Genomic DNA, 24,565 nt, shown 5'->3' on the forward strand with positions numbered 1-24,565 from the left:
TCTCCTAAAGATCCTAAGAACTAAATGTAAAACCAGAGGAGACCTGGTGTTCCAGACTCTGGAATAACCTGCACCAGTCTCAGGGAGCTCAACTGTGTGGTCACTTTTAAAAAACTGTTGAAGACTTTACTTTTCAGAAAAGCTTTTAGTTCCTGGATTTTAAATTATTTTATCCTTTTATGATGCTGCTCCTATGATGTCAATGCACCCATGTTTTATTATTCTATTATGATGTTGCACTTGTACTAATTTTCCCACAACTCTGTACAGCACTTTGTGATTTTATCTGCAAAATGCACTTTATAAATAAATTACTTAGTTACTCATTTCTTATTGGTCTACAGATCAGTAGAAAATCCAATATGATCCACATTAAAAGTAGTCTTTTTCATATTTTCCATTAAAATGCACAGAGAAAGCAAAGTGCTGCCTTACCTCCTGATCTCCATCCACTAGTCCCAGCTTGGCCTCTGGAAAATTCCTGTTTTGTCAGTGTTTTTTCAAAAGAACTGTGAATACAATGTGCTGAGAATAATAGAACCTAGTTTAGCTTTATAAAAACAACCTGCCTCACCTTAACACTGTGTCATTATAACTGGGATGAGTCAACAATTATATTGTATCTTTATTTTTATATAAACTCGGGAATTAACATGATTTGTATGGTGATGTGGTTTTTCAATACTTATAAAACAAATGTAGACTATGGATGCATACAGTATGTGGATTAGAGATGGCTGATGTCATGATTTTGTTTTTCTGAACCAAAAAAGTATGGCATTAAAATGTTCATCCTAGTATATGTATTTTTCCTGTTAAACTAATCTTATTTATCACGACTAATCTACTATGTATCTCTATTTTACATTTTATGCAAATCACCATCAACAACGCCCAGTTAAACCACTGCCATGGCCTTGACTCTGGAAATTTCCTGGTTAGTCTGAGTGTTTCTTTTCAAAGGACATAAATACAATATGGCTTTTGAAACACATTGTTATAACATCCTGCAACCTTACATTATTTTGCTGACTATTTCCTTCCCGTACAATGCTTCACATTAATTGTTTCGAGTTTTCCCAACATGTATAAACACAAGTTAGATGTGTTTTTTGCTCGTATGTTTGCCATTTACAAATTAAAAAAATACATATGTAAATGTAATTTGTATAAATACATTTTAATATTAACAATGCATGTACAATATTTACAATAATATTAATGTAAGGATACAATAAAAAAAAACATTAAACCTGTACATTTTTGATTGTGGCGATAACTTAATGTTTTTGTTCTTTTCAGCACATTTGAAAATAACAAAATTCTTATTTCAAACCCACGTCTAAAATGTGCCTCCACATTAAAAAACAGATGCAAATGTTCAGTGCAAGGACAACTTTAAAAGAGCTTTTTCCCTTCTGGGTAAGTGTTGTTTTCTTGTTTTGTGGTTTTTTCTTGTGACTTCCGTTTGGTAACTCAGCATCACTGACAGCCGCACTCGTCTACGATCATGTTTTCATGGTGTCGGAGGAGCATTTCTTTGCTCTCGTAGTACAGCATGCTTAACGGACTCATCTTGGTGGGCGCGCAGCAGGGTGACGTCACTCTGTCGGGGTGGAATTGTTTCAACAGACTCTACAAAGAAACAAAAAAAAGCGTTACAATGTTTCACATAAACAGACAGTGATGTTTTTTCAGTGATCCAGTCAAATGTATTGATTTTGAACTAATTATAATATATTCACAATGACACCAAAACATGTGAAGGGTTTGTAAATGACACATTTAAAGACTTGGGCAGTGTTCTAAATATCACACTAACGTACTACACACTCAATGAGTATATACTGTGTAGTATATACTATAGTATGATTAGGATGATGAACGTTACCACTGAATTATACTTCTAAGTTTCCCAAGATGCAATGTCCCTATATAGAATACATCCAGGTATTTCTCTTGTACTCAATATTTTCATACTAACTAATGTGAACGCACTACATACTCATTTTGACGTCAAACTTAGCATGAGTAGTACGTTAGCATGAGTAGTACGTTAGCAGGAGTAGTACGTTAGTATGAGTAGTACGTTAGCGTGAGTAGTACGTTAGCGTGAGTAGTACGTTAGCGTGAGTAGTACGTTAGCATGAGTAGTACGTTAGCATGAGTAGTACGTTAGCATGAGTAGTACGTTAGCATGAGTAGTACATTAGCATGAGTAGTACGTTAGCATGAGTAGTACGTTAGCGTGAGTAGTACGCTAGCGTGAGTAGTACGTTAGCATGAGTATTACGTTAGCGTGAGTAGTACGTTAGCGTGAGTATTACGTTAGCGTGAGTAGTACGCTAGCGTGAGTAGTACGTTAGCATGAGTATTACGTTAGCGTGAGTAGTACGTTAGCGTGAGTATTACGTTAGCGTGAGTAGTACGTTAGCATGAGTATTACGTTAGTATGAGTAGTACGTTAGTATGAGTAGTACGTTAGCATGAGTAGTACGTTAGCATGAGTAGTACGTTAGCATGAGTAATACGTTAGCGTGAGTAGTACGTTAGCGTGAATAGTACGTTAGCGTGAGTAGTACGTTAGCGTGAGTAGTACGTTAGCATGAGTAGTACGTTAGTATGAGTAGTACGTTAGCATGAGTATTACGTTAGTATGAGTATTACGTTAGTATGAGTAGTACGTTAGCATGAGTAATATGTTAGTATGAGTAGTACGTTAGTGTGAGTAGTACGTTAGCGTGAGTATTACGTTAGCGTGAGTAGTACGTTAGCATGAGTATTACGTTAGCGTGAGTAGTACGTTCGCGTGAGTATTACGTTAGCGTGAGTAGTACGTTAGCGTGAGTAATACGTTAATATGAGTAGTACGTTAGCATGAGTAGTACGTTAGTATGAGTAGTACGTTAGTATGAGTAGCACGTTAGCATGAGTAATACGTTAGCATGAGTAGTACGTTAGCATGAGTAGTACGTTAGTATGAGTAGTACGTTAGTATGAGTAGTACGTTAGCATGAGTATTACGTTAGTATGAGTAGTACGTTAGCATGAGTAGTACGTTAGCGTGAGTAGTACGTTAGCGTGAGTAGTACGTTAGCGTGAGTAGTACGTTAGCGTGCCATTTGGAACACAGCCTTGCTGTCTAGATGGATGAATGGATGAAACACTCACCTGCATGTAAGCGTGATTGGTTGGATTCACAGCCTCTCCCAGAGGACCAGGGCAGGATCCTTCACATCGGTATGCGTTATATTTTTTAGGAAATACAATCCAGGACCCCCACCCGATCTGATTGAAGTCCACATGGAGGTCGACTCTCCGACAAAAGGCTTTTTCGGGCCCTCTTTTGGCCACCTGTAGGCCCCTGGCGCTGTGTTCTCTCTGACCCCGTTTGCTCCTGCGTCTCTTTGGGGCCTTTTTGAGTTCTGCAGGGGTCAAGAACTTGGATTGTTCCGCTGTGTGCAGCAAACTGGCTTTAGCTCTAGAGTTTTGATCTGAACCTGTGTGAGAGAACACCACCAGCAAGGCCCGATCGTTCACATGTTGTTCTAACCCGGAGCCGTCTGCAAACACGGGCCCCTGGGGACATTGTGAACCTCTCTCCTTCTTTAACCCTTTCCTCCTTCTTCTCGGCCCCCGTTTGCGTTGATTTCTTTTGTTGAGTTTTTTGTGAAGCCAGTTCAGGAGAGGCGTCGTCATGTTGAAAACTCTCCAGCTCTGTGATGAGTTGACCAATGGCGACTCGATGAGCTGCTTCACCAGCTCCTGTTCACGGCCATGTTGGTGATGGACCTCGACAACGATGTTGGAGGCGCTCGTTATGGGAGGAAACTTGACTCTCAGCTCGGCCGCTTGGATCCGCTCATCAGTCAGCAGAGTGTGGAGGTCAAAGGTCACCACCCAGCGTGTGTTTCTGTAAGTCAGACCTGAAATAATAACAACAGAGGAATCGCATAAGTGCAGTACACCTTGAGCATCATAACAGAACTTCAATATTGTAAGGATTGGTGTTACTACAGCAATGTGGCTCATCATTTAAAGCAGTGATTCTCAAATGGGGGTACGTGTACCCCTGGCACTACAGAGAGTGGACAATTAACAAATAACGTGTAAGTCTAAATGATAAAAACTATAGAGATCAATTCATTCTGGAGACTCTAAATCAGTGTTTTTCAACCTTTGGGTCAGGACCCCATATGGGGTCACCTGGAGTTTAAATTGGGTCTCCTGAAATTTCAGAGAAATTAAAATAAGTTTTGGAAATTTTGAAAATCTTCTTTTTTTTTTTTTTTTAAATGAAAACAAAGCACAATGTTAAACAAATGTTTTTCTATACTTTCACTTTGTGAAATATAAATCTAGATCAACTAAAATGCAGTAAAGAATAAAAATCTGAGCTGAAAATCATCAAAAAGTAATTCTAGAATTTTGTTAATTTGGGGTCGCCAGAAATTCTTGATATCAAAATGGGGTCACTGTTTACTGTTTACTGTTTATTTCCACTTATTTACAAAATTAGATTCTTTTGAATGTCTGTTATCACTCATTTATTCCATCATTATGATCTATAGATGTTTTTAAATAGTTTTTCTGAGCAAAATGTTGTTGTTATTTAGAAATAAGAGAAAGAGGGACTAGAGCCAAAAAAACCACTGATTTAAAGAATTAAAATGATAATATCTATGGCATCATCAGGTATTTGTAGGGAATAGTGTAATAGAAGTTATTTTATCATTGCAATGTACACAACGCATACATTGCTTGGTTTGATCATAAGTTTAAACTGTTTTGTTCTCTAATGTCAGAAAAATAATTACTGAGTAATTCTAACGTAACAATGTTAACGAATTCCTTATAAGAACAACTTTAACTTGAGAAGAATCTCTTGATCTGATTGACTCAGATCTGACATTCAACAGTCAGATTAAATCAATTACAAAAACAGCTTCTAGCACCTAAAGAGCATCTGCGGAGAGAAATGTTTCATGACTCAGCAAAATCAGGAGAGATTTCATGGTTTATCAACTCATTTAAAAGTAGACATATCTTAAACCCTAGTATTGATAATGAAATATGTCTTTTCTACTGTGTGTAATGTGTAAACATGAACGCTTTTAACACTGCATCAAGTTACAGTTGGTTTCTACTTTTTACAGCATTAGTTCTTTGACCATCTCTTTTATTTTGAAGTAAAATTGGTAATAGTTTTTGTCGACTCTTTTTAAAAAATAACGATATTATGACAAATTAAAAAATAAATAAATACATGTGAACGAAACAAATATAAAAATAAATTGATATTTCCGTCCATTGATAAAAACTTAACTACAATGAGAAGAAATCTAATCAGAACTATGTTATATTAAATCAAAAACAGTTTTGTTACGTGGAAGGCGGGACAAGCTTTAATACCATAGTAGGTTGATAAATTATAATTTGAGCTTTTAAAAAATACACAAATTGTTATGCTTCATATTTTAGTCAAATATAGATCTGTAACAGATTTAGTCGACTAAAATCTTAATGTTATTTAGTGACTAAAACTAGGCTATATTGGTATAGTCCGGATGACTACATTGTTGAGTAAAACTAAGTTGCATTTTAGTCAAAGGTCTACGACTAAAACTAAATCCAAATTTGCTTTTAAAATTAACACTGCTTTAAAATAAATAAACAGAGAAAATAAAAATAGTAATTAGGCCTAAAAACCATTCAACAATAAAACTAAGGCATTAATAAATTATAGACATGGAAAGTTGAGCTAAATGCTATGATACAATTATTATCAGATTCATGTTGGTTTGATTATTTATCACCTATTGTGAAAGGTAAAACCCTCCATTTGTGTTTTTTAATAACTAGATTATGACTAATTTAACAAACTATATTAAAAATATATAGATATTTTGGTCAACTAACAAAACTCCACTACTGTTCTGTTCACATGTGGACAAAATCCAATCAGATATTTTTTTTGGAAAGAATATTCATCATTAATGTTATTTAGAACTAGACTATATTAAAATAGTCCTGATGACTACATTTTTTACTGAGACTAAGTTGTATTTTAGTCAAAGGTGTACAACAAAATTAACACTATACTTTGATATGAATAAACAAAGAACATGAAAATAGTAAATAGGCCTACAAACTGTTTAACAATGAAACTGAGGCATTAATAAATTATAGACATGGATATTTGAGCATCACTGCTAAATACAATATGAAATTATTACCAGATTTATGGTGGTTTGATTAAATATAATTTATCAGATTCAGGTAAAACCCATGATTTGTGCTTTATTTTGATCACCTGGACCACGCCCACTCCTGTAACTGGACCCATTGTGAGTCAATGCACAGGTGTGTTTTCAAAATAAAAGCAGAAGATTAAAGTTAGATGAAAAAGCATGAGTGTGCATGTATTGAATGTGACTCTTAATCCACTCAACTCAAGCACCCAACCCGAAACTAATGATAGAACAAACACACCTCTGGCTTCTGCATATCCTCGTTCAAACAGCATGAGGAGAATGTGTCACACCTCGGGATGATGTGAAATTGGATTGAGCAGCAGGGGCCACTGCTGGGGCCACTGCTGGGGCCACCATTAAATCCTCATGCAGCTCTAATCTAATCAGGCCAAGTGTGAAGAAGAAGAACTAAGAGAAATGTGTTGATTTGACTTAACAAGACATTTGTACAAGTGGGGGTGTGACGTCTAGCGATGTATCTAATCAACATCAGCCATTTAGGAAAAAGAGGTTTACTTTGAGAATTAAGACCGCGAACCGAGGCTTTCACACGCTGATCCCACACGTGACGTAGATGTGGATTGAAGGTTTCTGAGGCGCGTCTATTATCCACAGATGGAGCAAATATCTCCAAATACTGCCTCACATTCTCATACATACATTGCTGTGATATCACATCTTACTTTTTGCCATCATGCTCTTCACGGTGTCCGCGTGCCTCACCGTCACCGTCTCCATCGCGTCTCCAGACGTGGAAAAGTTGGCCTGGAAGTTCCTGTACAGGTGCATCATGTAGGTGGGCAGGTGGTGTCCAGTAGATAGAGTAGTTAGAGTGAAGCCCTGCAGAGCTGTGATCGATGCTCCATCCATGGCCTGGTTATGGTTATGGTGCTGGTTAATCAACCCCTGGGCCAGCAGCACCAGTAGGGACGCATGCAGAGCTCCCAGGGGACGCATGGTTCACTACTGCTGGATGACTAGTTCTTCTCCTGGGAGAATTAGGGGGCTTGTTATATACCTAACCCCCCTCCTCCTCCACCCACTCCCCCTTTTTTCATGTTTAACAAGTAGCTAGAACATTAAAGGACATTGACGTGCGTCCTCCTGACGTGTTACCTGACAGCTCATCATCCATTGAGTTGGTAATGAGGCCCCTGGGTCCATGTTTACATGCATGTTGCAGCTTTGACTCTCCATCCTTCAACTAATTATTTCTGCAACAAAACACTTGCAACACTAATTTGCTAAGCTTTCCCACAGTGTAGACTATTATCTAAAAATGAACTGTATAGGAGATCAATCAGGACATTACTGTAACAATAGTGATTAAAAATGTATATAGACTATAAAGGTAAAGGATGTATCTGGATGAACAATGACAGGAATATAAAAATAAAAACTGTTACAGACCTTGACCATAGATTGTGACCTACTAAAATACTTTCCATCATTGGTAACTTATTTTTGTACATTTATATGTGTTTATATAATTATGTGTTTATGCATATGTATGTTTATTGCATGTAAACTGTTTATCTGTTACCACTGATATGAACTTATGACACTTACAGGTGTGAGAACTATTATGTTTACTTCCTCCCACTCCTTTTTGAGTTTATGTACAGTATTATGTATATATGGAAGTATGTTCAAAAAAGTCACGTGTATACAGTATGTAATGTACATTAAACTCGGAATTTAAACACTACTTAACCAAACCAATGTCACAATCCTTCATTGTCATTATACAAAAAAATAAATAGATCCCATTCAGTGCAACAGAAAAACAATATGTGCAAATTAAGATTTTATACATCATTAACAAATAAAGGATAAAATAAAATAAAATACAGGCGATTTTTCCCCCAAAGATTTAGTTGATACATAAAAGAAATGTTGTATGCAGGATTTATCTAAATTATTTCCCTAATATCGCATTTATTTATTCTTTTGGTTGACATATGCCCCTTATTCATTGTGTTTCGACCATTTACAATAATAATGTTATTTATTTGACACTTATTCAGGCTAGAAAGTTAAGTTTCAATTTAACCAAGATTAATAAACACAAAAAATAACAACCTGAATTAAAACCTGGTTTGTGCATGAATACCAAATAACAATTCATTAATACTAAATATCAATTATAAATGTTTATTTAGTAAATGTTATTCTTATTAAAAACCTTCTGTCATATTTTTTTGTACAATGAAAATGTTCAAACTTTTGTTGCGATAACCATAAAAACACAATAACTAAATTATCATCACCATAATTAAAACAGTGTATGAAAATGAAATGATCAAAGAAAACCCAGTAAAAGGAACAATGACTACAAACCTTATAAAGGGACTATTATTAAATACAATAATTATAATTAATTATTACTGGGTTTATTTTTTGTATTGTAAATTTAGTTTTTAAATTAATTTCACAATAATCCAAAAAATAAAATAAAAAAGCTACTTTAGCCTACTAGTTCAATCAATATGAACGTACTCGGAATGTTATTGATTTTTTTGTGTTTTTTTTTTAATGAATGTGTGAGAAAAACCGTCATGAATGGCCGCAGTCTGCGCATGCGCACCCCATCCTTCTGCATGCAGTTTTCTCCTCGTAAATTTCCAGAGAAGGAACACAAATATTAATATTTCTCATTCCTCCAAAACCCACGAACCAAAGCCTTCCGAGTCGTATCTTGACCCTCGTCTTCACGTCGCTTGAGTTGAGCCTAAAACACAACGTTTAGTTCGGGTTTTGACGTCTTTTCACCACCGTGTGTTGAAATGGTGAGTAGCTTTAAAGTTTGGGACTCAAACCTATTCAGGCTGAAACCGGTGGGTTTGTTCTGCATGTGAACACTGAACTAGCTCCGTGTTTACATGTATATTTATATACAGTATATGTATTTAAGGGCGGTGGTTGTGGGTTTCTTGGTGTTTGATGGAGCATGTGTTCGGAACCCCCGCACCTCCATGCGGTCTGATGGGGCCTAAAGCACGGGTTCCCTAACTTTCTACAGTCCTGTACCCCTTCAGACATTTCACCCAAGGCCATGTACCCCCTACTCCTGCACAATTTAACAACACAATAAAGTGATGTAGAGGTTTTCAACCTAGGGGTCGTGACGCCATGTGGGGTCACCTGGATTTCAAATGGGGTCCCCTGAAATGTCTAATAATATATGATTAAAAAAATAAAATAAAACATACTGCAGACATAGACAACATGAGGCTCTTGGTCTATTTTCATGCAGCCCCAGAAGTAGACATACAAAATGACAGAAAAATACATAAAACAAAAGCAAGAGTACGTTAAAGAATTACAACATTGCAGGAAAATATAGTAAAAGACAAGAGAGAAAAACAGAAACAACTCCAAAAACACACAAAATTACCAAAAAATGACAAAAGTGCACAAAAAGACAAGGAAAACACCAAAAAAGACTCACAGTACTAACAAACAACATCAGAAAGACATAAAAATGACCCCATAAAGCTTATATTTTACTGGAAAAATTCTCAAAAGAACTACAGAAACTCTTTGTTCTATCCTGTATTAATGCTCAGATTGCTCATTATTCTAATGCTGAAATGAATGTTGATCATGTGACCCTTAGATCAAACACTTTGATAAAAACTGTCCATATCTGACTGATTATTCAAATTAAAACACCACACACTAAACAATCTTAAATGATTGTATTCTATACTTTGAGTGTCTTAGGTATTAATCTAAATTAAAAAAAAATGCAGTATAAAAACATTGGCCTTTGATGTGTTTGATTTGGCTCATCCAGTATCTCACAGAAACTCATGTCAACAGACAGTTCAATCAAACTAATACTTTCCTAATTAATCAGAAGAAGAATAGATGAGCTTCTTAGTGAATAAAGTCTATTATCTTCTAGTTATCTTGATAATAAATAAATCCCATTATCCACAGTAGAAAAAACATGTAGCGCTGTGTCATAAACATTAGGCTAAAGAGTCATGTTAACGTTCTAGTGCATGAACTAAAGGGTCATAATAATAATAAACAGTTATTGTTTCCATATTAGTTGAGGTTTTTCAGTGTATCTCTGAGTGCAATGCAAAGATGTTTCCACCAGGTGTCATATTTAGACCCTGCACAGCAGCAAATATTAGACGTATCCTCATTACATCTACTTTATCTTTATTGCTGTGGTTTAAATCAAATTCTATTAGTGTTTAAATATAAAAAAGTTGCATTCTTCCTTTTGCCATTGTTTACTTTTATTTTTTCCTGTCACTGTCAATGTAGGCCCCAGTCCTGGTAATAATATGTTATATTAATATGATAATAATAATAATGATATCACACTATGCTTTTGACTCTTAACATCCTTCTTCTATAACTGTGTGCTTTAATCGACCCTTTAGTAACACTAGAAATATAAAGAGAAGCATTTGTATCCATTTATTTATCTTAGTTATAATTACGTGTGCACTCCTTTATGTTTAATGCACATATTGTGGATGTTTAATTTCATATTTATGTTGTTTTTATTGACTCTCTTTGCGGCTGGCTATAAAAAAAAAAAGTTAAACAAAATCTTGATTTATCAAATTTTTTTCTCTATCATCAAATTAGAACTAAAATTAACATGCATGTGTTTTTTTTGTTTTTTTACAACAGGAAGTGATTATAATACGGTTTTTGGGGAGGACATGTTATAATCTATGCTTTCATTTTCTGCAAATTCATTATCTAACATTGTTTTTTTTAGGACTTTCAATCATATTTGCATGCATGACTATTGTTTTAACTCTTTTATGAATTGGTTTTGGAGGTTAGCTAGTTTTGTTTCATATACAATGTTACTAGAACTCTAGAGGTTTTTGCTGCAGCAGGAAGGAAGGAACAGGTGTGGTCACAGACAAGCAAAAACTACTTTCATGATAATCATAAAATTTAGAAAAAGTCTAATATTTACTGGGATTGTGAAGATGATTAAATACAGCCTTTATAAAGGTTCTCATGGTTGGTGGCTGGAGTGTCTTTAGCTGTACGTGTGCACTGGGATTTGTTAATTTATCTAATTAAGTCTTGTTTCATCTCTCGAGGCTATTTTCTTTCCCTTAAGTCCTCCGTTCACTGTCTGAAGATATAATTGACTTCTTGCAGCTGAACCTCGAGCTTAAATCTAAAGTATTTGCCCAGCTGTGAGCATGTTTGCCCTCCACAAGGCATTTGTTAACAGCTAATGAATGGACTAATTACAGCATCATCGAGAATTAGGTTTACGCAGTATTGTCTGTGTGCACTGCTTTGTTACGCTCAGTCCTTCTGCAGCACTACAGCATCACGTCACTGAGCGTTTATTAGTGTTGCTGCTGCTGATGATATTTGATGATATTTGCACATTAATTAAGTGAAGTTAGGGATTACTATTATGTTAGTAATAATTGAAATCACGATTATTCGTCAACCAAAAAGTTGTTTATTTTTTGTTACAAAACAATTTAAAATATTTTTTTAAAACAAATAAAATCCTTCAAACACTAAAATCAAGTATGTTTACATTTGCACAAACAAATATATATATATATATATATATTTTTAATTATTTGAATGCAAATAAATAAAAAGGTGCAAACTATTAATTAAAATATTGAGTATGTTCCCTTAAGTGAAGTTGTTTTATGTGCTAGAACCTAGGTTCTCAAAGTGGGGTGCGCAAATAATGTTAATGCTATGCTAATGTTACATAATGCTAGTTAATGCTAACATTAGATTAATGCTAGGTTTATGCTAATGTTAATGCTAGGCTAATGTCAATGTTAAGCTTATGCTAGGTAATGCTAATATTAATATAATGTTAATGCTAAATGGTAATGTTAACTAATGCTAGCTAAATCTAATGATAGACTAATGCAAAGGTAATGCTAACACGAGGCTAATGCTAATGCAGTGTTCAATGACGTGGGCCAGCACCTGCGTCCTCACTTGCATTTTCTTCAGGATTTGCAAATATGAAATATATACAATCCTTTAACAGGATGGGTAAAATTCAGGGACAATTTTCCCTGTATATGACATTACATTATTATGTTTTTAAGTGTGCAGGAGTAGGGGGTGCATGGCTTTAGGCTTAAAGTCTGAAGGGGTACGGGACTGTGAAAAGTTTGGGAACCCCTGTGCTAGACGAAATTGCTAAATGGTCTGACATGTGATGATGTGTGGAAGATAATGTGTCACCAGCGATTGGATGGCGAGCTGGAAGATGAGTAAGCCTCTCTCGGTCCGCCTCCACTTCCTCTTCACACGTCTTCTCACTACCCAAGCACACTCAACACACATACATACACACAAATGTTGGCATGTGCAATCAGCCTCGCACCTCGCACGCAGGCGGAGGAATACTAAGTGTGCCAGAAAAAGTGAGACGGAGCATGCCTTAAGTCGTAGCTCTGCAGTCTGGATCCAGGCCTCTCTGAAGGGCACCATCATTGACTGGTTTCATGAGGACACCATAATGATGTGATACTGGGACTAGTTTGATCTGCTCGCCAAGCAAGGACATCTAAGTGAGGCAGGTCACCCGTTTGGATGGTAGACTAAACAGTCCAATGTCAGGTATTGTCTTTCATTTTTTTATTTATTTAAAGCGTTTGAAAAAATCTCTACCAGTCAACGTACAAAGATTTTTCATTTTTAAAGAGGACACTTGTGGTATAAGAAACGTTATAATACCTAATATTGGAAACACCAGGAAGAGTTTTTGTCCGTCTGTAATGTGGGCTGAAATTATGGAACGATCTGGATTCACAACAAAAGCAATGCCCAAGTATTCAGAGTTTGAATCATTTCATAAACATATGATCTAGTCACAGTACAGTGTGGATGGGGGCGGGGCTTAATGTAACTAATAGGCCGATTACATCTATGACTAGTGTTGTCTTTAAATGCGAATTTAATTTATTACAATTGTTGGTATTTTGCTTTGTATTCTTGTATATGTTAAGTTACTGATTATTAGTTAGTTTTTTCCTATTTTATTGAGTACTTAATGTGTATTTAAGTCCAAATAGACAGAAACAATATGATAAAACTTGTATGATGAAGAAATGGGTGTGGGATTAAATAAGTTCCACTCCTTTTTGAGCAGACATGTTATTACTATTATAAGTGTACATGAATCATATCTATTATTTGGATTGTTTTTCTATGTTTCGTGTACACAAAGACTTTTTTTGTTCCTGCTCGAAAAACAAAAATAAATAAAATGAAAATGAATGCTGCATATTTATAGCTTATAACCTTGAGGCGTTCTTTACAACTGAGTAAATGAAACCTAGAAATATTATTATTAATTTTTTTATGTCAGTTAAGATGAGATCAGATTTTGCATCTTAGATCAACATTTCCCATTTGTTTGTTTTTTCTTTAAACTCTAAAAACTAGGGCTTTTTTAGGGTTAGAACACACTCATCAGTCCATCTAACTGTCCTTTTTATGCTGTTCTGAGACGTGGAGAAAGCAGCGACTCTTAAAATTTGTATTTTAAAACAAAATAAGCTGTAAAAATATATGTATTGGTTATTGGCGATATTGTAATTTTTAATATACCCAAAATAAAAAACTTTATGTCTTGAATCTCAATATACAGTATCGCCCAGCTCTAACGCCAGCAGTGATGTTAGTACGTTTTGAGTTTTCAAGTTTTTGACGTGCGTCCGGCGCCTCCAACGCTGCTGACACTGGAGTTGGGAGCGTTCCACAACTGTGACGTATTCAGAATAATGACGGGGAAAAAAAACACTATCCGGAGGCGGAGACTGATGGACAGGTACTTGTAGTTGATGTCCTGGTAGGACACCAACTACAAGTACCTCAGCAGGTCGTCAAACTGGGCACGGGAGAAACGGAAGTAGTGCTGAAAGCGACTCTCGTCCGAGCGCGGCTCTGGTGAATCCAGAAACTTGATAATGTTGAGCCGATCAATGGGAGTCGGAGACGGAGTGTTCAGCAAGGAACTTTATTCTCCATTCACTACACTTCTCTAACATCACAGTGCACACACTGAGTCACGACCGGAAACACACCTTCTCAACACAATGTTCCATCACTTCACAGTCACTGGGTGAATTATGAACGTAACTGATCGCCACAATATCATCCATTGTATGAACACCACCGGCAACAGAGAAGCCCCTCCCCTCGATGCGCTCCCTTCCAAACGCTGGTGACAAGCGTGCTGATTAAATGTGTACAAGTGTCCAACTACGGGCGTCAGGCACGATTTCGACGCCCGGAATGCGTTTAGTGTGAACGCAGCATAACATTGTGAATGGCTTTACACGCTGGAATAAAATCTGCAAAGGCAGGATTTTGAAGTTTGTGCTGAATTTAAAAATGCAGTGAAGGCCAAACCATGTTAACAGAATATTGTGGTCAGTGACTGCCTGGCTTTGAATGAAAAACAAAAAACACATTTAAGTGGTGTTGAAAATACTTGGAATGAAATTACAATCCAAAAATGAAGCAAATTACAGGCAAGGTTTTGAAATAGAATTGCATGCTAACTCTCTAATGTTAAGCTGCAAGAGCATATACAGCTTTAGCTTCACAATGAACTTTTAATGTCACACTGTTGCATTTTTCAACGGTGTGACATTATTTTGTCTCCTCAGTGTTGCAGCTTGGATGGACGTTCTATGTGGTGTCAAATCTTTACTTTGATCAGCTTTGAAAATTACCTCCTTACAATAAACAGCTCGACTTCTTTACACTACGGACTTATTGTTTCCGAGCAGTAAGTTGACACAACTTCACAATGAGGTTGTCAACCTTGAGCTCATTTCCCAATGAATTTTTAGCTCAGGAACTTGTAATGTCCTATGAAACACCTTTAATACCCAGAGAGGGAAATGTATGTGCAGCTGCATGGAGGAAGTACAACTTTCAGGATGTTCTCATACTTCCTGTGTTAGGGAGTTATAATATGGCTCTATTGAACTGTCATGGTCGACTAGTATTTTTTTTTTTTGTTTTGAACATTTGTAACATTACTTTATGGCCTAATAACGGTATCTGCTCTACACGGCTCCGTACGCTTCGTTTTCAGGACCTGATGCTGTTTTTCTGCAACATTTACATTGAGCACCAACCTGATACGCGACACTGCTAGACTCCACGGATTGAACTTTTTTGCTGCCGTCCTCACAAGATTGCCAACAAAAATCAATAGAATGGAATAGAATGCTTTGATTGTCATCATACACAAGGTACAATGAAATTAAAAAGAAGAGGAGGCACTAAGACGATAAATAAACAGTGAGAACAATGAAGATTAATATATTGCACAGTTATGAATGGTTACAATGGTGGCCAAATACCTCCTCTCTGTGCGTGAGTTGATGACTCTATGCTGTGATGATTCTCAGATTCAATCAGTGTTTGCTTTGAGCCTACGTCACATTTTCAGAGCAGGGCTGCTTTTTTTTGGAATCTCAACAAAGGAGGTAGTAAAAAAAAAGCAGCACCAGGTACCACGGAGGTGGAACTTTTCCCCAGTGGAAACGTGCAAAAAGAGAGTAGAGCCGACAACGCCAGTGGAAGCGCCATTAGATTTCAAGACTAGATAGATTTTTATATATGTTGCAAAAGTAGATGGTGTTGTTGTGTAGTTTAAATCGTTCTATTTTGCTTTGCATTGTCAGCTGGGTCAAAATAACTGCAGAGACCAGCCAACCTGAGGATCGCATTCTACATGGTTTTCCCCAGTTCTCCCACGTTCTACCCATCTTCCTTAAAGGCCTGTACATTTTGTGTAGAGGAGGGCTCTACGTCCTTCCTGGGGGTCAGCAACAGATGCATCCTGCAGCTGCGACCTCCTTCCTGTCTGCTCTCAGACCCTTTTGTCTGAAGATGCCGCTACAGCAAGGATGGGACACCGGCTGAATTTAAATGTGGCAGCCCTGAATGGTTGGCCTCATTTCGTTTGGACGGAGGCTCTAGTTTCTGTAGTGGTTTTCTGACCATGCCTGTCTGCCAGCATCATGTACAAAATCACCTGTTTTGATATTTTATCAGTTATTAACTCATTTCCTTTATTGTCGAGGAGAATGTAGGTTCATATTGTTGTTTTATTGGCCTCAATAGAGAGAGAGCGTGACTCTAGTTGACATGTGAGACAAACAACCTCTGTGTGTAGTTACTTTGAATGGTTCCACAGGAGGATGTTTATTGATGAGGGCTATTTCTACTCAGGCCTCCGCCCCAGCCGCCTACCCAGTGCCCGCTGCATCAAACCTCCCCATGTTGAAATATGTTGTTGTGTACAACAGCACCAACTTCCGCATCAAAGTCAGCGTGTGCCATGGTGAAGGTAAGAGAGGAAGCTGCGGTTTTAATGTGTCACGTGTCCTATGGAGGGCTGTGAAAAGGAAGCATTGAGATTTTGGTTTCTATATTTAACACCGAGATGTTTAACAAAGGCCACAGTCGTGGTTTGGATGTTGGAAATACTAAAGTGGATCCCAGGATAATAATATAATCTGTTGCCAGTCAAAGTTTTATTGCCTTCCATGAAGCCAGGAAAGACTACGCATATGGTCATGCATGATTGCCGTTGCCCAGTGAGAAACCTACTGCTTAAATGTCCTCGGTTTGACCACTAGAGAAGGACTTTGCACTGCAATTACTGTTCACCATTATGATTACAAGATCCTGCTTTACCAGATTATATTTTGGGATTTTAGTGCAAGGCCAATATGTTGAGCAGTGTCAGAATCTCAAAGAAATCACACTTGACATTTAAAGATGAAAACCAAGAACCATTTGGAATAGATTTAGTTATTGTCTGATTGAGTTATCATTCCAGTGTCTCCTCTGCTTGAGTTCTAGTCCCATGTGTGTAGCGTGTCCTTGTGAGCGGCAGCTGAACTTCAGCCATCTGGTTTCCAGATGTACGACTACTTCCTCCGATCCCCTCTGTGGAGACCTTAGTCTCTGCCGTCACTTTGCTCCCCAGCATCAGACAGACGAGAAGGACGGACACTATGCTGTTAAAAGTTGAGCTTCTGTTTTTTTTTTTTTTCCCTCTATTGCCAAGGGCTCCAGTTAGGGGTGTTACCCACTGACGTATGGGTGTCGGGGGGTGTGGGGCGACAGGATTCAATAGAAGATTTCTTTTTGAATGTGATGCCAAGTTCTCACACTCCATTGGACTATGGCGGAACACAAGCAGCAAAGAAAGGGTTCTGGAACTTCTGATTGCTCCTCGTCTCATGTGTAAGAGTTGAGATTATTTCACTTGGATTTTTACACTGTGACAGGTTTTGCACTTTTTGTGGTAAGCCATAAATTATAGTGAGGACTGTGGAGTAAGGACTCAAATAGATTTGGACTGTAGTCTTGCAGTTCTTGTTTTTCGTGAATTTCCATGTGAAGTAATGCTTTTTGTTATTCCTAATGTTTGTAATTCCTTTAAAGCACATTTAATTTCTATATTTAGTTCTGAAACTGCCGTTGTGCTTAGATAGTGAAGATAAAAACCACTCAGTGTCTTAGTGCTGATGAGAAAAGACTCACTGCTGAATCAGAAAGGTTGACCCACCCACTCACCTCCTCATGCAACAAAGACGAGAGCAGTTATGACTCACAAAGCCCTTCGTCCTTTCAGCCTCTGTGCACACATTAATGAGACAGCACTTACTTCAAAATTGGAGATACAGTGGTCCTTTGAACTTCTGCTGCTTAGGTCTGAGCAGTGCCATTAAAACCTGATTTTTGATGATTCTTCTGATTCTTTTCTCACTAATGAAACACTTTTTTTATTGCTGTGTTCTTCTTTTATTGAAGACATGCACTGAGTATTTTTACATCTAAAAGGTATAGAGTCATCTATCTTGAGTAGTTTCCTCTTCTCTGATTGCAGTGGAAAAGGTAGTTCTATCAACTGATCAAATCAAATAACGATAATATTATCAATATTATTTAAAAAGGGATTTTAATTAGTCTGAAAGTTGGTTGATGAATATAATTATATACACACATAAAAAACACAGGACAAAATATAACAAGTTGGAGTCATTCCGTGATTTTTACCAGGAAAACCAATAAATTGAATGGAAAATAATTTTCAGGAAAAAATAAACAATAGAGAAAAAAAAGATAAAGTAAGAAATACTCAAATGTAATCATTCTGCTGGCAGGGACTGAAAAACTACTTTAGGGGAAATTGTTGACAAAATAATATCCAACCAAAATTTAAAGGAGCTGTTTGAAGATAAAATTTGAATGACTTGGCTGAAATATTCACAAATTCTCTTATTGCTTATTGCTCACATGGTACATTTGAAGGAATGAAATGATAAATTATAAAAGCAATTCATTGACACTGACACATACACAGCCTTTTGTACAAGATTTTAGATATTTTTAAATCATTTCTATAGATCATTGGATAACAGATGTATTTACATTATTTAGTTGTGTTTTAATTATCTTACTAAGTAAGATATTTAAAATTGAATAAAAGCAGAAGATGTTTAAACCTGAAGAAGACACTAGCTTTTTAAAAAGTTGGGTAGATTCACATAAATCAGCGTTTTTACAGTAAATTATATATAAAACACATTTTGTATTGTGGTCATGAAAACATGAATGAATGTTGTTTCCTTAATAAATGATGATATTAGTGTAGCATGGGCTCATGACATCTCACTACTGTACGTTGAACCCTCTGTGAATGTTTATTCTTGCTTCTGAATCCTTCACAGCCGCTTGTGGAGCATGGGTACGACTGCCAGCGCCGCCCCTGTTTCTGTAGCGTCGCCGCTTGAGAGTGTCCATGGCAACGGGATGGCCGACAGCAGGCAGTCTCTTAGCATGAGCCCCTTCCAGACGGTCAACATCCACAACAACAGGGCCAAGTCCATTATCACCAACAAAGTCGCACCTGTTGTCATCACGTAAGTCCCTCCTCCGACCGGCGTTCTCACAACTGGGCTCTACTCTAGATGCCACCATCCCCCCCCCAGCCGTTCTGTTTATCCCCTGTTATCATCTCTGTGGTGACTGCAGGCTGAGCAAATAACAACTGATAATTGAATTCACCTGTCTCGTCTGTCCTCTATGCAGGTATAACTGTAGACAAGAATTCCAGATCCACGATGACATCCTCAAAACCAACTACAAAGTCGGTCGGATATCAGACGCCATGCCTGAGCACTACCTGGTGCAGGTATGGATGGCAACAGACATCCCAGCTGTGGAGTCATTTCACCTGTCGTCATGTCTGCCCCCTTTTTCACAGTTGCATGTCCGAGTTGCAGAGTGGCGCTAAAACATTGTCATGCGCTTTTTTATGATCAGAGGCTGCCATTGAAGCAGGAAAGTTGTCACCCCCCTATCAAGGCTTTGATCTGCTCCGTCACCTCTGCTGGGGTCGTTCAGGCAAACAGCGTTAACCAAAGCTTCTGTTTACATGTCAGAATTAGGTCAGCAGTTTCACGCAACAAACCAGCCACAACATGCTCCTGGATTGCAAGTCATTGTTTTGACTAAATACACTCGCCCACTTTTACATGAGTAAGGACTGGGAACCCATGAAAGTACCCCTTAAAGTCCATCAAAAAACTATAAAGAAAAGACATTTACAAAAAGAATGAAATAAGATTGAATTCTTTTGTTGAAGAAATTGAAATTAAAATCATTTTGACAGGACATAATGAATGAATATTTAATTTTCTCTCATTTCTATCATACCTATGCTATAATTTTTATAGCCAATGAAATGCAGTGTGCAGTGATTTAGCTCCACATTTAGAGACCACGGCTGTAAAAACCTAGTAAAGCTCATTTGTCGAGTCTGACGTCATACGTGCTGTGAACCTTATCAGCAGTTAAGCTCTGTGTGCTTTAGTGTTTGTGTTTTATTGGCGTTACAAAGCGCGTGTTCTCAGGGTCACTGGTGACCAGAGACAAAACAGCAGAGCTTTAACTTGTTTTTAAAAAAGTGTCCAGGAACAATTGTTGCAAACAGAAAAGAAATGGTTATTAATCTGTTTTGATTTATTTATTATAGCTCTTAGAATCAAACGGTGATGATTGCATTGTTTATTTCTGAGGGTTTATTGGAACAAATGATCCCTTGAGGAAAAATTAATGGCGCTTTATCTGGCACGGTCTGATTAGATTTACTTTATAATATAGTTCCACTGAAATGTTAGCACTGTAAGGCATTTGAAACTCCAATAACTGCATTTGTCAGTTTTAAAGAACAAAAATGGACATTAGTGGATTCTGTGGTGACCTGCAGTCTGACACGTCACAATTTCAAACCGACACGCCCACTTTCAACCCCAGTCGAGTTGGTTTGAAAACCTGCCTATCTAGGGTTCAAATAAGCCTTTACGTCATCATCTCATACTTTCTAAATGAAACCTTCAAATAAGACTCGAGGTGGATCATAACAGTGTTTACACAGTTTTTTCCTCTGAAATGAGGCTGAAATCATGTTTTGTACTATAGTGGTATTTATATGATTTAATATCAACATGTAAAACTTTGTTTCAGTTTATCCCTGACCCCAGGGTCACGTTTTTACACTTTTGCATCCGAGATTTTAACCTGGGTCTGTCAGATGCAGGGTTGGGGTCAATTCCATTTTTCAATTACAATTACGTCTTCAAATACACATGTTTATTTACAACTCAATTATGATTACGGTGACCGGCATTTTTTCCAATTCCAATTATTATTTTTCCCCTGAAATTCAATTACAATTTTTAAGTTCTCAAGTACTAAAGTTCAATTACTGACCCTGAAATAAATAACCCCATAAAACATGTTTATGCTTTGACAGCCTTATCTCAGAAAAAAATTCTAATTAAACATTTTTGTTTTTGCTTTGCCTCCAAAAATGTGGGTGTTTTTTACATTTTTTATGCCTTACTAGATTTTCACCCCATTTTCAGCTCAAAATTAAACAAGAACTTAGTGTTTAAGTTGTTATTATAGCCTTATCGCAGAAAAAAAAATTAAAACATTTATGCCTTACAAAAATAAAAATTCCAAAACCTTTCTATTTTTATCCCTTACTATCGCCTTATCTACAAAACAAATTCTATTTTCATGCCTTGGTTTTTGTACCAGTTTTAATAGAATTTCCTTGACAAATATCTGAACTGAATCACAAATGAACAGCAACAGATTTTTTCAAATACGATTACAATTATTATTACGTCGTAATTGTAATTAATGATCAATTATGCGATTACAACATTAAGACACCGTAACGTCAGCCAGTGCAAAGCCCTCTTTATACCGACATGAAAGTTAATTATTGTCTACAACAGGATGTATGTAGAAGGAAAAGGCAATTATTGTTAATAAATAAGAGATTTTTCTTCCTTTCAGGGCGAGTACTTCATGGTCCAGGATGTGTACAGCAAGGCAGATGTTTTGAAAACCACGAGCCCGTTCGGGGCGCCCAACTTCCGCCAAGTGAAGGGATCCTTCCCTCTTTATGGGATGGGACAACCGAGCATGAACGGCTTCAAACGGGTTCTGCAGAGGATCCAACAACAAGGACAAGAGGTCAGAACCACTTCCTTTTTCTTCTCGAGCATCCAGGCTGAACTTTGCTGCTCAGTTTAACAATGAGGGTTCATGGCTTCACGGCTAGATTTTTGACTTCCTGGTGTTGGTGTCTGTGTGAGTCTGGACTTGTTCTCTCCATGTCGTTAGTAAATATTTGAGCAGTCAATTGGAGGCTGTGGCTGAATCCTTAACGGAGCAAACAGTGAAAAATGCAGTTAAAAACTGACTCTAATTTGAATTTAATTTGAAAGAAATACACACAGTGTGACAAAGATGAATTTCTTATAAAATCTAATGAATTAGTAACAATCCTGCTGTGCATTTGTACATAGGAGATCATTTTCTTCTGCCTGAGAGAGGAGCCGGTGGTTTTCCTACACATAGATGACGACTTTGTGCCATACACTCCACGGAGGAAGGAAAACCTCCACGAGAACCTTCATAATCTGGAAAAGGAGGAGACGGCCGACAACCTAGAGCTCACCATTCGTAAGGAGGTGACAGCTTTAATGTTTGCTTGCATCTTTCACGTGATAAAACTGATAGATATTCAATCATAAATGAGCTAAATGAAAACATCTCTTTTAGCTCCACGACTTTGCTACACTCAATGAAAACGTCTTCTACGTGTACAACGACATTGAGTTCTTTAAAGACGAGCCACAGAAGGTTTCCCTGTGCAGCGAGGAGGACATTCACGTGACTGAGGAAGTCTACAAGAGGCCCGTGTTCACGCTGCCGGCCTACAGGTGGTTCACTTTGATCCTTTATCTTTTCTGTGGTTGCTGGCTACAGATTATCATTGCTGAATGCTTCTGTGCTACAAAGTTCAATGTTTTGCACTTGATGCTTTTTTAACAAACAAAATGAATAAAAATATGGGGTTTTATAATGTTTATTTTCAGTTAAAAATTCTAATGATACTAAATATTGCCAGCAACTCACAAAACGACAACAAAATCACACAAAACAAGATACAAAATATACTGAATAATAAAAACAATTAACAAACAACAACAACATACACACAATGACACTAAAAACACACACCCTGAGATAAAAATACTATTACCAGCAACAAACAAAACAACAACACTATATGAGAGAAAAACAAACATGATTACTACAACATACAAAAAAATTACATAAGAACCAAACGACACCAAAAATACACAATATGTGATAGAATAATTTAAATAATACCAACAACACAAAAACAAGAACAAAATACACAAAATGAAAGAAAAAACACACAAAATGATGATAGAACATGAACTGAAAATACAAGGATCAGTTTTGGTTCCACATCAGGAGGGAAATGATTATTTACAAAATGAAATTTGGATGAAGGGGGTACTTGGATTCAGAAATAAAACAAGTTTGAGAACCACTGCTTTGTTCCACATATGCTTGAGTTGATTTCATGATTCTAATCTCCTGTGGACTGTCATTATATTTGTGTTTAGTCAACGCCATGTTGTGGAGCTTGACTGATGAATGTTTATGTGCGGCGTGGCCGACATAAAAGTATTATTGACACAACATAAATCTAATCAGTGACCCTCTGTCGTATTACAGGTACTACAGGTTACCGCTGCCAATGGAGGGGGCGCCATTGGAGGAAGATTTTGATGCATTTGTAAACATAATAAGGGTGAGTTTGTGTGAAAAGGCTCTTCACTAATTAACTCATTCACTGCCAGCCATTTTCATTGCCAGGTGTTTCAGATGATTTTCACTGATCTTTCAAGACCCACAGAATATGTTGTACTAAGACATTTTTTTGTTTATAGCTTGTTTCATTCTTCAATAATCAGCAGTTGAATAGAGCCAAGTTTCACACAAATCACCAGTTTCTGAGAAAAAAGGCTTTTTGCTTTAGTGACACCTCAACATTAGTTTCCTTCTATAAAACTACAAAACAACAGAGGCCAGGCTTTTGATGTCATCATTATTATTATTTTGTTATCTGGGTCAGAGTTGAATGGATTTCTTACTGTATTTTGGCGTTCCTCCAAGTCTCTCCCCCCGTCAGTCTGCACACACAACTTCCTCCTCCTCCCGGACATGCCGAGTGTCAGCTCTTGCCCCGTTTTTTTGATTGTTTTCTCTCACCATCACCACACTCTCAATAGTCCACTTAGTTCCACACATGCTCTGGTCGAGTGTGAGGTGGTGGAAACTTCAGCATCTACTCTCGTAGCGCCATTTTCTGTCTTGTAAACTTTTTTCTTCTTCCTCTACCTCTGCCCATCACGGGTGATCTCTCATCCAAAAGTGCTCTGCTGCCACCTACAGGTCACGAGCTGGTCACTACATCATGGTACAAGCTCGATATTCACAGGAGAGCTTTGTCGCACTGTCTCCTAGCAACCCCAGCCGAAAAACACTATTGCCGTCTTTAGACATCTTTGGCAGTCAGTGAGTTAAAGACAAAGAAATTTTAAAGCACTATTAAAGTTATTAATGACTGAAATATCTTTCTCTTTGTGGTAGTCGGGTATTTTAACATATCATTTGGTTTGTACAATCACTCATTAAATTGGGGTATGATTTTAACTGTAGTTCTGTAGACATCTGCTGTTCTGGTTTCCGTTGCGTCTTTCTCTCACACAGGACGTGCAGTTGGTGTTTTTCTTTGTATTTATTTTTTCTTTTGCCCTTTTATGGATTGGCTCGCAGCAGCCTTTTCATTCCCCAGTGGTTTAAAGGGTATTTTCTGTAAAACATTGGAGGGA

General features: G+C 37.2%; 2 protein-coding genes across 6 annotated transcripts in view; one reads left to right on the forward strand and one right to left on the reverse strand.

Moving 5' to 3' along the window:
* Positions 1–1,482: 1,482 nt before the first annotated feature.
* On the reverse strand, positions 1,483–7,211 carry ndr2 (nodal-related 2). Its single transcript, XM_028476816.1, has 3 exons — positions 6,938–7,211; positions 3,172–3,926; positions 1,483–1,635 (listed from the first exon to the last, which is right to left on the reverse strand). The coding sequence occupies exons 1-3, from the start codon at positions 7,209–7,211 to the stop codon at positions 1,483–1,485; spliced, it is 1,182 nt and encodes a 393-aa protein (XP_028332617.1).
* A 1,636-nt stretch (positions 7,212–8,847) lies between these two features.
* pald1a (phosphatase domain containing paladin 1a) overlaps positions 8,848–24,565 on the forward strand; it is a 53,203-nt gene continuing 37,485 nt past the window's right edge. Inside the window, exons 1-8 of one of the 5 annotated variants that reach the window (XM_028475347.1) lie at positions 8,848–9,043; positions 16,491–16,608; positions 19,004–19,195; positions 19,365–19,467; positions 21,645–21,824; positions 22,160–22,324; positions 22,416–22,576; positions 23,406–23,481. In XM_028475347.1, the coding sequence (XP_028331148.1) occupies positions 19,017–19,195; positions 19,365–19,467; positions 21,645–21,824; positions 22,160–22,324; positions 22,416–22,576; positions 23,406–23,481 (864 nt within the window). In that variant the 5' untranslated portion in view covers positions 8,848–9,043; positions 16,491–16,608; positions 19,004–19,016. Of the gene's footprint in view, positions 9,044–12,564; positions 12,855–16,490; positions 16,609–17,402; positions 17,514–19,003; positions 19,196–19,364; positions 19,468–21,644; positions 21,825–22,159; positions 22,325–22,415; positions 22,577–23,405; positions 23,482–24,565 lie in introns of those variants that run through there. The other 4 variants (XM_028475346.1, XM_028475345.1, XM_028475344.1 and 1 more) reach the window with 4 other exon arrangements.

Source organism: Gouania willdenowi, chromosome 19 (assembly GCF_900634775.1).
Source record: "Gouania willdenowi chromosome 19, fGouWil2.1, whole genome shotgun sequence".
In the NCBI taxonomy this organism is placed as follows: Eukaryota; Metazoa; Chordata; class Actinopteri; order Blenniiformes; family Gobiesocidae; genus Gouania; species Gouania willdenowi.